We start from the raw sequence: 16845 nt of genomic DNA, 5'->3' as shown, positions 1-16845 counted from the left end.
TAGTGAGCATTTTCAGCTGTAGGAAAGTTTAGGGCACAAGTCTTGATGTAGTTATGTATCCTTATTGCAATATACATTTCCTTGCCCAGCTACAGTAGCACACGTAGACTTTCTCCTAAAAACTTGCTAAGAACTATTATAAGCATAATAAAAAGCCACACACCTGAACTGTTCTCACTCATCCATGTGATAACGTCTTTATTTTGTGAGACAGATTTGTGACAATAAAAACTGCTCTGATTCTTAATGTTGTTGGCAAATATGACAAAACCATAAGAAAACAAGTTCAACTTTCTACCAAAACAGAGGTGATATTCTGTTCTAAGGCTGCACGTTTAGGTCAGCAACTGTACTGAAGATTCCTCTGATTTCCTGAACTTATTTTGTGAAACTCACTCAGCTGAACCAGAACTTTAGTTTGGTCTCTTCCTAGATATTCCCAACAGAAAGAAACCCAAAATGGAGACCTCTTATATTATGGTGATTACTTTATGATCTCCTGCTCCTCAACCCTCCCAATAACCATCAGCAGCTCTAAACACCAAAGCAGCCATATGTTGACACAGAATGTTCCTTTTTTAAAACACGTCCTTTCATCTAGATTGACTGCGGGCACAGAAGTTCAGCTTAAAAAGCTAGTTCAACATTTGTGTCTAGACATGCCCTCTTAAACATATTTCATGTCCATAGATGGGTTTTTGGCTCCCCGTACTCCTGACCATCTGTTGGGAGGGCATGATGCCCACTTACAAGTTAGCCAGATCTTCTGTCTGTTGCCAAGGGAAGGGGATATATGGTCCTGCAAGTGACATCTGTTCTACCAGAAGCCCTTTTCTCTCTGAACAATGTTCCTGTTTAATCCCAGCCACACTTGTAAAGAATAGTGTTTAAACGACAAACTAATGAAAAACCCTGGAAAGCATTGGAAGGAAAGGGAAACATAATGATGGTCAGCATAAGGGTACGTTTCACAGACCTATGGGGAATTCTTCTAGTATTATAATGCTGGGAATACGGGAAGAAAAATGTAGGTGCTCTGGCTATACAGGCAATCTTACAGGCGGGTGAAGTCACCAAGGGATAAAGTGAACCACAAAGGACTCCCTATGACTGAGCCCAAGATAACAGCTGTGCTCTTAAAGAGACTATTGGAGGAAAAGGCACAACCGAATGATTAATAAGGTAACATACAATGCCATTTCATGTGGATGAAAGACAAAAAAGAGCAAGCCTTTCTGTACTATTTAAAAATCTTATTGATCCAGTGAGTCATTTGACAGTCTGTGTGTTGGAGGAGGGACACCAAATGATGTGGGTTGCCCCCTCTTCTGCACACAGCCTCAGAGTGCTGAGCCAGACTGGCACATCTTTAAATTGAGTCCCTAATATAAAGCAAAAACTATTTAATCCACTAATGTGCATAAGATTTCTACAAAAGTGCCTAAAGTCTCTGACAGTTATGTCCCAAACAGACTCGAGAAGTATTACCAACAAATGGGAAAGAGAAACAATGACAAAGGAAGAATAGAGGCACAGGGCCGTTAGTACTTGCAGAAATAAAGAGATGAATATGATTCATTGAACATTACTCATGGCATGGTCAATGAAAGGAGAGGGTATAACCCACAAAGATACAAAATTGGTCTCAAGGCCCCATTGACTGTAGTTGCTGAATCTTTTGCACATTAAATACGCACCTCATATGTAGAAGCCCACACTACAGACGTCTAAATAGGTTTGTGAACCTGGAGCCAACTCCCACTCTAGGAGTTCTGACTGATGATCAGAGATGAGTTATCTTGGATATGCTTCATCTGAACTTGAAACTGGGTTAAGGCTATGGCACCTACTCCTCCCAAAGGGCCTGAAAATGTTCCTGAGTTTCTTCACACGGTATATAACATAACTTTTCTCTCATCCAGCATCTTGACTCTTTGGAGCCACTGATAGAAGTCCTGTCTCCCTTTCCCCAGAGATCTTTGGTTCTGGTGCAACTCTGTCTCAGTTGGAGAACAGCTGCTGAAGACCTACAGTTGGCAGGCCAATATTTTAAGGTAAGCCAAAAATTATTTGGGGTTGCCTTAATATGCTGAGCTGCAAATTGCCGAAATTCAGCCGCTGCTACATGAGCAGCTGAGCCATGTCTGCAGTGGGGCCTGGAAACGGCATGTCACAGGGTGGAAGGGGCAGCTGGGAGCAGGACGTGTCACAGCCATCACAAGGTGAGCATCACCAACGGTGAGTCAGAGCCCTGCTCCTGCTCTTAACGTGGTGCTGCTATAAATACACAGTCCTGAGTGATAGTTTCCCATTCGTGTTCTCTGAAGTATGTCATCTGTATAATAGTAACCGTAAAGCCTAGGTAATACTATAACACATACATCGTGCAGGAATTACATCACTATCACAAGAAAAAAAAAAAAAAGAGTGAAGCATCATACAAACTCCCAGCAGTTATGGGTTCTTTCCCATAATAAAAGATGCAGGGGAAAATTGAATTACTCTCAGTTAAACTGCCTAGCAATAAAACCATGGAAATCCTGAATAAAACTGAGCTAACACTTCTAGGAAATAGCAAAGTATGTCCCAGATCTAGACTGCTGGATTAAACTTGAATAATGGAACTTCTTACGCAAGACCTGTGCTGGCAGAGCTCCCTAGTGGTTGGGCAGAACGGCCCAGGCAGGTGGCTAGAGGTGAGAAGCAGAAAGTTAGGCTCAAACAACCAGTAGGATTTTCCTTCCTGACGCTCATTCCCAGGAGACATCCCATTAATTTGAAACTCTGGCAGTGTGCACATTCCCAGTTTTTCGGCTAGCTACATCTGCCTGCAGCAGCTCTGCCGCTAAATTCGCTGTAGACCTGACCCCCAATTATCCTTACAATTCATCAGTGGACTTCTGAATTCATATTCCCATTTAGTAGAGCTTTTTCCCCAAACTGAAATGTTTAAATATACTTCAGTTTCATGTCCAGCCCTATACATTTTGGAAAACAATTAAACTCCAAAATAAGGTTAAAATACATATGGTACATACATAAATTCAACTTCTGAGGTCACAAACCTCAACAGTTTTAGTCTAGAATCTTTAAAAGCATCAACAGTGGTGCACATCCACTTCTTCTCTAGCATTTTTAATGAAAATGGAAGGTTGAACAGACATCAAAAATGAGCCATAAAGATTTTAATCTCTGGCCAAGGCTGAGGCAGACCAGCAGGGCAGTGACTCTGAACACCGTTTTCCTCCTGCTGTCTTTGCCATGTCTGCTGTTACACAAAAAGCTTCATTCTGGCACTATCAAAAACTTTATACACTAGTTCTACAAACTGATTTAGACATTGTGATGGGGAGCACTGCAACATCCAACCCTGGATGTTTTTAAACCCAGAAAGGTGCCTTGCCTCTGTTACAGTGCAGCTGGGGCCAGGGGGAATCCCAGGTCAGCGTGAGCATTTTAAAATAGCAGATTTTCTCCTTGCCTGCCCCCGAGGGTGGATATGGATCCACTTGATCCATGGTAGTGGCAGCCAGACAAGAGCAAGCTGAATGCAGAACAGAGGTGTGCCCACAGAGCAAATCTGATCAGATGGGAATTCAAAACAGCCAGTATGCTCAGTCTGGGCTCCCTGGACTATCCAATAGGGGTGCTGGGGGAAAGAGCATCATTTACGTCTTACACCATATGCGCCTGCAAAATTGATGGGCTTTAACCTGAGGTTCAGTGAGGTGAATGCTTGTAATTACTTACCTACATTATTCCCTTCAAAATGCAGTGGAAATACCTTTTAGAAGAGGAAGAAAGTGACAGTGCTGCTATTTGTTTTGGAGAATAGTTACAGCAGTCACCTGGTGAGACAGCAGAAATCCACAAGCTCCAGGTCACACATACTAAAAAGTCAGGAACATTGATTTTTAAAAGTGAAAAATGTTCCAGCTTGATTCTGACATACAGGTGAACATGTAAGCATTTAGGTTTCAATCTACGAAACTTGAATACAACTCATAAATTGCATTAAGCTAAGAAAACAGATTAATAAATGTTATCCTATTTTGCCAAAACTTCACATAATGTTACACTCCTGGAAAGCAAGGAACTATTGTTTCATGTAAATATTGGTATCACAATTGCCTGGAATTCTTTCAATATCAGTTTTCCCTTAGTACCAATATTTGGAGTTATTTGAGCCACATGTCTCTCCTGCATAAACCAGGGCTTTATTTCCATAGCATTTCATTGTGAAGAAAAAAAAAAAAACATTTTCCAAACATACAACAGACTTACTGCTTATACTTGTTTTGTATTACTTGCTTTGTATATATGCTTTATAATATGAATGTAATCCACCTTTAATATTAAAGATTTTTCATGGTTCATCTGTTAGAGAATGTGTAAACTTTTCATAGAATCACAGAACCACAGAATCACAGAACCATAGAATGGCTTGGGTTGGAAGGGACCTCAAAGACCACCCGGTTCCAAAGCCCGTGCCATAGGCAGGGATGCTACCCACTAGATCAGGTTGCTCAGGGCCTCATCTAACCTGGTCTTGAACACCTCCAGGGATGGGGCATCCACAGCCTCTCTGGGCAACCTGTTTCAGTGCCTCACCACCTTCTGAGTGAAGAATTGCCTCCTAACCTCTACTCTAAAACTCCTGTCTTTCAGTTTAAAACCATTCCCCCTTGTCCTGTCATTATCTGATTGAGCAGAGTTGCTCTCCATCTTTTTTATTTTGTTTACATATTTCTATGCCTCCAGCTTTTGTAGTAGCTGAGCACTTCACACTAATTACATTTAGCCTGGCAAACACTGGAAACGATGGAGTTCTAGCAGTTCTACTCTACTTTATTTTCCCAATGGATACAGACCTAGTCCCAGGCACACAAAAGATTTTAAGAAACTTAACTACTATTTGAAGTGGATTTCGGCTGCTCTCCATAGAAGCATCAAGCCTTTGTGGATCTGGGCCTTATCTTATTCAGGATATCATACAAAACCTGTAACAGTTTGTTATAATGCTATGCTATGCAGGCTATGCTATATGCTATAATGCAGGCCGGTATCTTAATTATTTGGATATTCTTCAGCTTCTCCAAGACCTGAAAATTAAGGTTGTTTTGCAAGTTTGGTCATCCATCTGCATACTGTGATAGGCAGACAATTATTCCCTACCCAGGGAAAAAATTGTGTGTGTTTCAAAAAAAGATAACACATTTTAGACACTGAGCGGTACCATTCATCATTTTTAAACCTGGCATGGCTTAAGATTTCAGCATTAATCTTCTTGCCAACATGTGATATCAGACAGTCTCTTATGTCCTGTCTGATTGCTTAAAATAACACATTGCCGTTCCTTTGGGGTTACACAATTACTTAATGTTGATATAAATAATGGCTGTGGTTTAAACTTCCATGCAAGACGCTCCATAAAGCTGCCTAGGTCTAATTTCATAAACATCTTCAGAACAGCAGTACCAAAACTAAATAAGACACATCTTCTTTTCCCCTGAAAATGTCAGTGTATTTGTCAGAGAAAGTCTGGTCAATGGAAAGCATATCTGCATGTTAGGATACCGAATTTCAATGTAAGAATGTCACTACTACAGCTGAAGAGAGAGCATCTGCTAGACTAAATAGTATTACATGGAGGTACTTACAGATTAACCTCCTGTATTACACTGCCTAAAGCTTTTGTTTTCAGGCCAGCTTTTACTCCTGGTAGTTTCTGCTCAGAACTGTATTATTTCCGAGTGTATTCTAATACACCTAGCAGATACAGGAAAAAATGTACTGAGGTTGCACATTAGGCAAGGTTTTCACGGTAACAGACCACATAGCTGAATATGGGCAGTAACTATTTCTTCGGTGCAGAAAAGCAGTTTTCACTGGTACAGATTTGTCTAGTAAAATTCCCAGTCTAATTAACAAACTTGGTATTTTAGTTTGCAAGTGTTCTGTTTTGTTTTGGTGAGGTCAAAGAAAATCCACCCCACTCCAATTAGGTCAGAGCCAGGACTCAGCTACTGCAGAAGAGATGACACTGGTGAAGGACAAGCTGGTGTCTGCAAGAGCTGAGGTTGCTCAATAGGCTTCCAGCAGCTATTTTCAGCTGTTTCCAACGATGTCTAACATCTACAGGACATGGTAAAGAATATGCTATGCTACTCAATATTAAAGTTTTGTAAAAAGAAGAAGGAACAACTGAATACCAAAGTAAATGACAAAAAGAGACAACAGGCATCTGGAGGTGAATTCACAGGAAACATCACTGATTAACATCCAGCAGACTCTTACACTGTATATTCAGTTCTACACATATGATGTCTGACAGCTTTTCAGGGTACAAATAGAGCTCGTATTTCTGCACAGATGTATGAAATGTCCCTCTGTACTGAAAGGATTTTATTTTTAGCAAACCAGTAGTTTACTATTGAAGCAAAAGGTTTCAATCAAGCAAATTAGACATTCATTCTATATGCCAAATTGGAAAAAGAAGCAGAGAGACAAAAAGTTTCTTGTTTGGATGAATTTCCAGATAATGCTATTACAATATTCTCCTCCAGATTTTGCTACTTAGCTACTTCACTCTTCAGTTCAAAAATTATTTCCTCACAATTTTGAATAAACAATTTCTGGTCCTAGAGTCAATGTAATCCCAACTAACAACAACAAAAAAACCCTGTATGTGCAAAGGTACCTTTAAAGCTGCTATAAGCTTCTTTAAACAGTGGACAGCAATGGAGAATCTTACCCTACTTCTTGTTTATTGATATGGAAGCACTGACCCCTGTAAAAAAATGTATCTATGACTATAAATTTCCCTAGCAACAAGAAATTTCTGGAAGTTGAATCCAGGTAATTCTAATAGACTAAATACAGTTCTGTTGTTAACTGGGGATACACTAATAATTTTTGAACAGTTCTCTATTCATAAAGTAGAAAGTAAAGATGTATGATTATGCCTCAAACAAATGAGAGTTATTATTGCTTATAGAGGTTCAAACATAATTGTACAGAAATTTATGTCAAAGTCTTACATGGTCTGTTACCTTTGATTTCAGTGCTTACGTTCTCTACAAGCATGTTGTTTCATTCATCCAAGCAATTTTCTCAAATAGTGAGAAGCCACCTGACTTTTTAATTTTATTTTAGCAACACTGGAAATCATTTTTCCATGTCAAGAAAACTATCATTTTTAAAGTTTTCTATTAGTTGGGGACAAAAAGTAAATACCTCTGTAAAACAACAAATACTTTTAAAAACCTTAAAAAATGAAAAACAACTTAAGCATCCTGTTTAATAATTTAAAACATTTCATATTAAGCTTGACTTTTTATTTTACTGCTTTGAAACAAAACAGTTTCAAAGAAATCAGATTTTCATCTAAGAAAGTTCTACTTCCAGTTTTAAAGCAAAGAAAGCATAATTTTGAATGAAAAAAAAAAGTTCAAATATTTTCAGTTGTGAAGCTGCATTTTTCTCCTAGTTAATGTTTATTTTCTGACTGAAAGACCTATAACATTTCATTCTAATCCTATGGCTCAAATAACTTTCCAAAATAAATGTTTATATTGTCTTCCTAAATCAGCTGTAGGAAAAATTATTACCAATCCCGTCTCTCATCTTCTCAAACTGTACCTGCCATTCCAGTGGAAATAAGTAGTCTTAAAATCCCTTTTCCAGATTTTCATTTTCCTAGAAAATTCTTTTTTTTTTCTAGACCAAAGAAGAGAATAAACCTCAAATGATTCCACATTTTGAAGTAAGACTTTGCTTACGTGTTAGTTGAAATAAATGAATAAATCTACCTGAAAGTATAGATTTCATACATCTTTGCCTTCAGTCCATAGAGAGAGGGCAGTCAAATGACATTTGTAACATTTTTCTGTGCTTTCAGCAGATGGTGACCCTTAGGTGTGAAGTTACAATTAGTTGTTAACAACTGCACTAGACAAATTGCTATCCAAGTTGTATCATACATGACCTTACTCAGTATTATTAAGGATATAGAACTTCAGGAATTATGGCAGAGGCTTGTGTTTATACATAACTTTTGGGTTCACTAAGTGATTTTTTTAAATTATATTTAATTAAACTAATACAAACATCAGTGAGCTAATCTATGTAAAATAAACTTGCTTGTACATGCTCAGGACTGTGAGGCTTAATCAGACTCTAAAACTGATACGTGCCATTGTACAGTGGCAAAGAGGCCAAGAAATCACACTGATTTACTGTCTAAATGTTGTCTCTCCAAGTCAAGGCTGAAGTCCAGGAGCAAAGGATACTTTGCCTATTTGCGCCTGGAATGCATATAGTTCCCAAGGATTACATTTTAACAGAGTTTATTAAATAAATAAATAAATAAATAAATAAATCACTTAGCATTGATTTAGAAAGTAGTTTTACCAAGATATTTCAGAGGATATGATGTTGACTACAGTTTAAAACAGAATTTAGAGTGCAGATTAAAGGATGCAAGAGCTCTGAGGACTAGCAAATATTGGGTTGGATTGACTAGTAGGGTACATAGAATGAATGTATCAAGTTTAATTCTGTATGAATAGTTATATGTGTTATTTTAATTCAGAATATTTGGTAGAACGAAAAATCTGATAGAATGAAAAAGATTCTGCTTGAAAAGGGTTTTACTCAAAATGTAACATTTGTGAACAAGTAGAAGAAAAAATATCACAGAAGTATGGATGCAACTTTAACTTCAGCTTTTCAGGGCAATATTGTTACAACATTTTATTTGCAGAAGAGACAACCACAAGATGGCTCCTTTCATATTACGCTAGCTAGAACGGAAACCTATTCTGATAACATAGGCTGCTTCATCTTTTCACTCTTTTTCATGAAGAATTTAAACACCAGGCACCATCCTCTCTTACAAAAAGATGGTGCTACAATTGCGTGACTAAATCACAGTTTAGAGAGGAGCATGCTCTCTCTTGAATGAGTAAGGACTAAAACCCTCAAACGCAGCATCTAATCTCACTGAACAGGTTGAGGGTTTCAAGAACACTTGCCAGGCTCAGAAACAGACGTTTCACACACTTCACCTTTCTCAAGATTTTTGTTTGTTCTCTTTGTAAGAGGATATGACATTTTTTCCCTTTATTATTTTTTTCCCCATGGAAAGATTTCCAGATTATTGAATTTTAAAATTAGAAGATGGTTTGTTACCTCCACATCTGGGTAAAAGCAGTCAATTCACTGATTTGTTTGTTTCATTTAACATTTAAATAAAAATTACATAAATGCTTCAAGCTTCCATCCAAGTACAAATCAAAACAGTACGTAGAGTAATTTCAGAAATGTTGTTCTTAACGTAGGAAAGTTTGTTTGGTGTGAAAGGTTTATTATGCCTAATGGCACAGACTCCGTACCATGAAGTATGGTATGAATGTGGTCTGAATTCCAGGAATCACAATGTGCAATGCCCCACGGTATCTTTCCTCTGGATGCAAGAGATGAAATTTTTGTGCAGTTCTTAGCTTTCTTTAAATCTCAAAATGCTGCAGAGCACAACTCAAGTAACACATACAGGTTGCTTCCCCCGTCTCTGAACCGCAGGAAGCTACTCACCATTGCAAGGGAGGAAGACAGCATCTCTAATGAAATATCAGGACGAATTCAGGGAGTCATCATGTGAATTACTTAAAGAGCAACTTGAGCAACACTCCTCCACACATACATGCATTTTTTCAGATGAAAGATCATTCCTGAATGTAACTTCTCAGGAATTCAGTTTTATATCCATCCTAAATGTAAAGATAAATGGAGATATAATGAACTTACCTTTTTTTTTTTTTTTTTTAAGACAAGGACATTGAAGGAGCTTTCTATTTCTGTCGTTTAGGCTCATTATAAATGGAAATGGTTTGATGCCGATTTCTTACAGAATTATGTTTTGTTTTGTTTTTTACTACAGTGCTGGTATTTTGTCTCTCAAGAAACCTTAACTTTCAGTTAAACCTGGTAAGGAATGTGGAAAAACGAAGGACAGTTTGTCAATAAACCAAAAAGTATAATTAAATCCTTTACTTGTTAGGCACTAGACCTCTGTTAAGCATGGCCCAGATGAGTCACACGTATCAGGAAGAGAATAGTTGCGTGGAGGCAGAATTGACAAAGCCTTATGATGAGTAAGGTCACTCTTCCCAGGCTCATAAAAGATGGCAGCTTTACAACTGTAGCATAACAAATCTGTTTTTATTTATTACCCACAAAATCACATCGTTTCCTAAGTAGTGAACTTTTTTTAAAAAGGCTTCTTTATGCATGAGTAAATATTTTTCTAATGAAATCTTGATATGTCTTGCAACCCAACCCAAGTTTGTTTAATAGTGAGATAGCTTTCTCCAGGGAAAGCAGTAAGAAATGGGGGATGGGAAAGGGAGAAATTGGCTCTGGCTACAACGAGCAGCTGCTCTTTGCTACTTGCCTGCAATGGAGTAATACATCAGTAATTATTTGAAAGTCAGACAGATTCCCTGCTTTCCTTGCCAGACAAAACTCTGAGAACTGAAGACTGGAAAGGAGGATAAAGGACTTTCAGTTTACTGTTTTTCCACTCACGGCTTTTTTTTCCATGTTAGCAGCTACTGCTGCTATTAATTTTCTGGTCTTTGTGCCCTGAGAGGCCTCACATACTATGCAAACTTAGTTTTAGCACTTGAGCACTAATGCTTTTACGTTTATTAAATTAACTTTTACAAAATGTTCCAGCTGTTTCTACCATTAACTTCCATCCGAAAGAATAATGTTTATTTCCTATTCTGTTCTAGGAATGATCGCAACAAAACAGTTGGTCTTCATGGAAGAAAGGTGAAAATAGCAAAAAAATCTACATAAGAAAACATATTTCAAGTGGTACACCACTCAGCTGTGGTTTTCCGTGCAACCAGAAACAGGAAGTAAACCTAATCTTTGAACTGTTCCCTGAAGATGATGAATCAGACTCTATTTACACTGGGAAAATGATGGAAAGTTTCTCACCGTTGCTAAAACAAATTCATGGCATCTAAAGAAATGTTACATTTTCATCACGGTTTACATAGTTCCAAAATAGAATGAATAATGAGTAATGTCTGAATTAGTTTGTCCTTTTGCAAAATCCCCCTCTTAGATTCCCGTTAGGTAAACAGAAGGAAACACAATTAGCTAGTGTAACGCCCCACTGACCCAAAAATGGACTTGGGCAGCAAGGAATTCATTATCCAACAACCTCCTGCAAAGACAGGCTGTTTTAAGGGGTTTGGGACCAGATAAAATGTGAGGAACTCCTGGTGCAACTAGGACCATCAATGCAAATTATATTTATGGAGGATCTGTTTGTCAGAACATAGGTGCCTAATGTAGCCTAAGAAGCCTGTGGACTTCCAGGATAGGTTAAGTCTGCACAGGCACGGCAGGGGACCTGCATAAACTGATCACTTTTTGCTGCAGCAGCAGCTGAATACACGGAAGAATACTCTTGGGCATCTCAAATGGCACTAGACTCATATGTATGAGTATCTAAATAAAGCCCTAAACGTTAACCAATGCAAGCTTAACCATAGCAAGGAAGAAGGGATTTGAATGCTACTATGTATTCAATGAAATTCTAAAGCAGGAGGGCAGGAGGAGAGGGTTGTGTGGGTTTTTTTGTGGTGGTGGTTTTTTGTTTGTTTGTTTTTTAAGAAAAATACCTGACATCATTCTGCATGAGTTGTCATAAAATGCTCCATCTTCAACCCGTCTGCAAAGAAAAATGGGCAAATATAATTTATTTGTATCAGAATGGCAAAGAGAGGACACTGAGTACATTACACAGTTGTGTAAAAGAGCAAATAATTTTTCACAAAACACTTTAAAATAATTTATTTAGTATCTGAATGTATACTTACTAGACTGTATTGAATATTCAAGAAGTCGTCATTTACAGACTATTTTCTTTCTTAACCTTTAGCCAAAAGAGAACAGAAAACCAAACTTAGCTAAAATAAAACCAATCTCTTCCTCCACCCTGCCTTGCCTAAAAGCTCTTCCGTGTCTTTTTCTGTTTCTTTCTTAAGGGAAATTTAGTTCTGTTGCACTCCTCAGCAAAACATAAGACCCACTTCCTTGGACTGACAGAAACTGAAATAAAGCTTCTCACTTCCCTTTTAAGACCAGGAATAGAACTGAGGACAAAATTAATGCAAATAGGCCTGCAAATAAGTTTTTTTTTTTTTTTCCGAAATACGCAAAAATATGGGTGACTAAACATAGTGGATGAACACTTCCAAGTCATAAAAATTAGGAACATATTTTGTTGTGTATATAATACAGTAAGCATACTAGTTATTGTATTCCATTAAAGAATTCTAGTTTATAAAGCACACTAAATGCTAAAATCTGTCTTCAGACAAGCCAGAAAATGCAATGAACCTGACACGTTTTTATATATTAAACTTCCTTTTTTTTTTCATAAAGGAGTGTAAATTACAGTTTAACCCATGACCATCAATTTCCTGACTTACTCTACATGCACACAGACCGTAATAGCAGCTATATATGTCAGGGAAACCACACCCATCATCTAGAAAGAAGTTGGAACCACATACAGATTTATATTCTCTTTACCTGAACTTTTGCACAGAAAGATTGTCAAAAATATGTTTAAGACTTGTACTGTTCAGTACAGAGGCTAACAAGGATAATGATAGAGAAAAGAATGAATTACAATGTAATTGGAATGAAGTGTAAAAAAAAAAAAGTTAAAACCAGAATTCCCATGTCCCGGTTTCACAACATATGACAGCAGTTAAAGAAAACATTTTTAATTACAATTTAATGAAATTTCAATTAAAATTAATTATCCTATGAAGCCCATTGCCAAAATACATCACAGAAGTCAATAGGAAAGCAGAATATTAAAAATGACCTATTTTTATATTTTAATGGATAATTAATCACAGTAAACAAGCAAACAGAGAGACAGCTATGACTCTCCAAATTATATGCAGACTACAAACTGATTAAGGAACCAATATCATACGGTGATTACTATGGTTGTCTATTTTGGAATACCTGGTGTAGATGACTAGCAAGGAAATAAAAAAGGTCGACCTCATAACAAGGAATCTACTCATGAAACTTGAGATCAGAGAATCCCAGAATGGCTGAGGCTGTCAGGGCCCTCTGGAGGCCACCAGGCCCAAGCCCTGCCCCAGCAGGGCCACCCAGCGCAGGCTGCCCAGGCCCATCTCCAGGCGGCTTTGGAAGGCCTCCAAGGAGGAGACCCCACAGCCTCTCTGGGCAGCCTGTGCCAGGGCTCCTCACCCGCACAGCACGGAAGTGCTCCTGGGGCTCAGAGGGAGCCTCCTGGGGGCCAGTTTGTGACCTCTGACAAGAGCCTGGCTCCGTCCTCTCTGCAGCCTCCCCTCAGGCATCGATGAGATCCCCCTGAGCCTCCCCTTCTCCAGGCTGGGCAGTCCCAGCTCTCAGCCTCTCCTCACAGGAGAGCTGCTCCAGGCCCTCCATCATCTTGGTGGCCTCCCTTGGACTCTGTTCAGTATGTCCAGGGCTCTCTTGTACTGGAGGGCCCAGAAGTGGACACAGTGCTCCAGAAGTGGCCTCACCAATGCTAAGTGGAGGGGAAGGATCACCTCTCTTGACCTGATGGCAACATTTTGCCTAATGTGACCAAGAATACAGTTAGCCTTCTTAGCAGCAAGGGCACATAGCTGGCTCATGTTCAACTTCTTGTCCACCAGGACCTCTAGCTTCTTTTCTGCAGAGCTGCTTTCCAGCTGGGTGGCCCTTTTCCTTGTTAACTTCATGAGATTCCTGTCAGCCTGTCGGGGTCCCTCTGCATGGCCACGCGGCCCTCTGGTGAGTGAAGATGCCTGAGCTCAGTTCCACAAGCAGGATTTCTGCATGTCGCTGTTAAAGCCACTTCCCCTTGCAGTATTACACTTCCCACTTTTAAGAGGTATAACAGCACACAACTATCTTGCAGGCAGTGCTGGAAAGTAAATACGTTAATGTCAGTGTCTATAAGGAAATTAGACAGACCACTGTCTTTATTTGGTGTGGCAGTTTCCACATGCCAGTAAGAGACAAAAACCACATGCAAATCTTCAATACGAATCTTCAGTAACGCAATATTTAATTTTCGCTCATCTTCCCTATAACCCAAGTTTTAAATATTCATCACTTCTTATGACAGTTATAAACAATACACGAGTGACTATAAATGTCAGTGCTTATACACAGAGCAGTGAAAAACAGCTTGTCTGTTTTCAAACTAAGAAACCGTTTTCTTTAATACCAGCCATTCTGGTAATGACCATTTTTATAACGTAAGCTGTTGGTTTTTTCCTTCCTTCTTTCAACTGCTCTATCCTATGGTACCTTTATTATTTAATCTCAAAACAAGTCAAATGATTAGCATCTGCCTAGAGAAGTTTGATATGGGGAAAACAAAATCCACATAACACAGAAAGAGAAGTGTATATCAAATGGTAAACTCTCAGAACTTGCGAAAGCTGGGGCCAGACGCAGCATCAGCTGAATGTTTTTGAAAGGCAAAGGATCAGGTACTGAACTGCAAATTGCTGTAGCTGGAAGCACTCCCTCCCCTGGACAAAGCACTGAGCTTTTTTGTGCTTCGGTGTAACCAGCTATAAAAGGGCTCATTTGTAATTCACCCTCCTCTACACGTTATTCTGAGATTTATAACTTGACAGCCCTGTAGAAACGTAGTATTTTATTTTGGTGAAGTACACATATAATAGCTAAAAGGTGTTTAATGATCAATTTCACTTGATATTAAAGAAAAGCCTTTAAAATTGTTTAGGCCTCTTGGTACTTTTACCAAAAGTTGATTTGTATCTTATTTGCCCCCAGACATAATTCCTGGCTTACACCATTTAATAGTGTTTACTGAAAAAGAAATATCTCTCGATTTTGGGGGGTAAACGAATGTACTTGGATTTACGCAAACAAATTACCATCAATTTAAGTTTACTACTGCCTGAAAAGTATCTCGCGAGTACTTTTGACAGAAAATAATTAGGAGCAACAAACAAAAGTTTCCTAAGGTTTCTGTGGAGTCAGTTACTCAAGGACTGGTTTCAAGTTGCAAGTAAAAATTTGGCACCATCCCCGGAATCGGCCACTAATGAAATTATCCTTTGTTTTGCAACCCGTTATGTAGCACAGAACCATAGCAATCTCCAAGCGCTGGAGAGCACTGAAATTAGCCAGAACGCGCTTTCTGATGGGGATGTGGTGTGAAAACAACGCCATACCTACACATCCTATACCCCCCATGGCAGGGGAGTGGGACTAGGTGGTCTTTAAGGTCCCTTCCAACTCGAGGTGTTTCGTGATCCTATATATTTGGGACTAGGTGATCTTTAAGGTGCATTCCCACCCAAACCATTCCGTGATCCTACATATTGGGCTGGCAGCTCAGCACCCACACGAGCAGCCCCCGTGAGATGGCGGGGGCCGCTAGGGGCCGATGAGGCACGGTTTTACCGCAACCTGCTTCTGTGCTCGGAGAGGGGGGGGGGGGGGCAGATTTTGGGGGGGAATTTTGAAAGGGAAGGGAAGGGGGTGCCGAGAAGGGGAGGTGAAGGGATGGGGGTAGAACGACGGCCGTGCCGCCGAGCGCCCTTCCCGCCTCGCCCCCGCCCGGCGCCTTCCCGTCCCCGCCCTTGAGGGGCGGCACCGGCCGCGGGTGCCCGCCCCGCCGCCTTTGTGCTCGGTGCCTGACGGCCGCCGCCGCCGCTCCCCGCCCGCTCCTTCCTTCTCTCCCCCTCCTTCCCGCTCCCCCTCCCCTCGCCCCCAGCGCCGCTTCCCCCTGCCCTGCCTCGCTTCTCCTCGCCTCGCCCTGCCCGCCATGTCGCTGGGCGCCGGCCCCGAGGCGGGTTTCTCCAGCGAGGAGCTGCTGACCCTGCGCTTCCCCCTGCACCGCGCCTGCCGCGATGGGGACCTGCCCGCCTTGTGCGCGCTGCTCCAGAGCTCGCCCCGCTCCGACCTGGCCGCCGAGGACTCCTTCTACGGCTGGACGCCCATCCACTGGGCCGCGCACTTCGGCAAGGTGGGGCCCGGCCGGGGGAAGGGAAGGAAGGGAAGAAGGGACGGGAGGGATGGAGGAGGAGAGGGATGGCGCCAGCCCCTCTCGCGCGCAGCGCATCGCGGCGCCATCTTAGCCCCTTGCGCGCCCGGCCGGGAGGCGCCGCCGCCCCGCTCCCCTCAGGGCACGGCCGGGGCGAGGGGCAGCGGGCGGCGGCCACCCCCGCTGACCCCTTCCCCTTCTCCCCGTGCCTCGTCGCTTCGCCTGCGGAGTCTTGTCGTGGCGGCCCTTGCCGTCGTCAGGCGCCGCACCCGGAGGCCGCTTTTGTTGTGTGCGGCGCCACCGCCTCGCTGGGGGCTGGGGCAGGAGATGCGTGTGCCCCTGGGGCAGCCCTCGGCGCGGGGAGCGAACGGCGGTGTGCACGCGTGCGAGAGCGGAGCTAAGCGCCCTGTTGCTAGGCGGATAAAAGTCAAAACGTAAAAAAGCAGCCACGCGGAGCCGTAGGTGTTGGTTCTGGATGCCGCGGGCAGCGCCGTGTTTAGGTGAAGGGTAGAGTTTACGCGGCCCGGAGTTTGCTTGGCCTGAAACCTCTCCCTTCGAGAACCTTGCGTGATCTTTCTAAGCCCGGGGGCAGCAGCTGAAGCCTGCTAGATGAGGTTTCTGCTGCCATTACAAAAATAAATGGGTTTATAAATAGCCTTTATTGGATTGACACACTTAAATAGCTGTTAATTCCCGTTTTCAGGAAGGGGCAAATGGGAAAAGCCTGCTATCCGCGTTTTTCC

At 41.3% G+C, this 16845-nt stretch overlaps 1 protein-coding gene and 1 long non-coding RNA gene across 4 annotated transcripts in view; one reads left to right on the top strand and one right to left on the bottom strand.

Annotated features, from left to right (window-relative positions):
- The window catches only part of LOC308200209, a 33866-nt gene extending 18252 nt beyond the window's left edge, over window positions 1–15614 (bottom strand). Inside the window, exons 1-3 of one of the 2 annotated variants that reach the window (XR_013955328.1) lie at window positions 11898–15614; window positions 11700–11749; window positions 9595–9770 (exon numbers count right to left, since the gene is read on the bottom strand). This is a non-coding gene — a long non-coding RNA (uncharacterized lncRNA). Of the gene's footprint in view, window positions 1–9594; window positions 9771–11699 lie in introns of both variants that reach the window. The other variant, XR_013955327.1, reaches the window with a different exon arrangement.
- A 126-nt stretch (window positions 15615–15740) lies between these two features.
- The window catches only part of ANKRD10 (ankyrin repeat domain 10), a 37785-nt gene continuing 36680 nt past the window's right edge, over window positions 15741–16845 (top strand). The window contains exon 1 of one of the 2 annotated variants that reach the window (XM_080605472.1): window positions 15741–16084. In XM_080605472.1, coding sequence (XP_080461598.1) covers window positions 15884–16084 — 201 coding nt within the window. In that variant the 5' untranslated portion in view covers window positions 15741–15883. The remainder of the gene's footprint in view (window positions 16085–16845) is intronic. The other variant, XM_080605471.1, reaches the window with a different exon arrangement.

The sequence above is a fragment of the Anser brachyrhynchus genome, assembly GCF_964034855.1.
Source record: "Anser brachyrhynchus genome assembly, chromosome: 1".
NCBI classification, from domain to species: domain Eukaryota; kingdom Metazoa; phylum Chordata; class Aves; order Anseriformes; family Anatidae; genus Anser; species Anser brachyrhynchus.
This window is presented reverse-complemented; position numbering and strand designations above follow the sequence as displayed.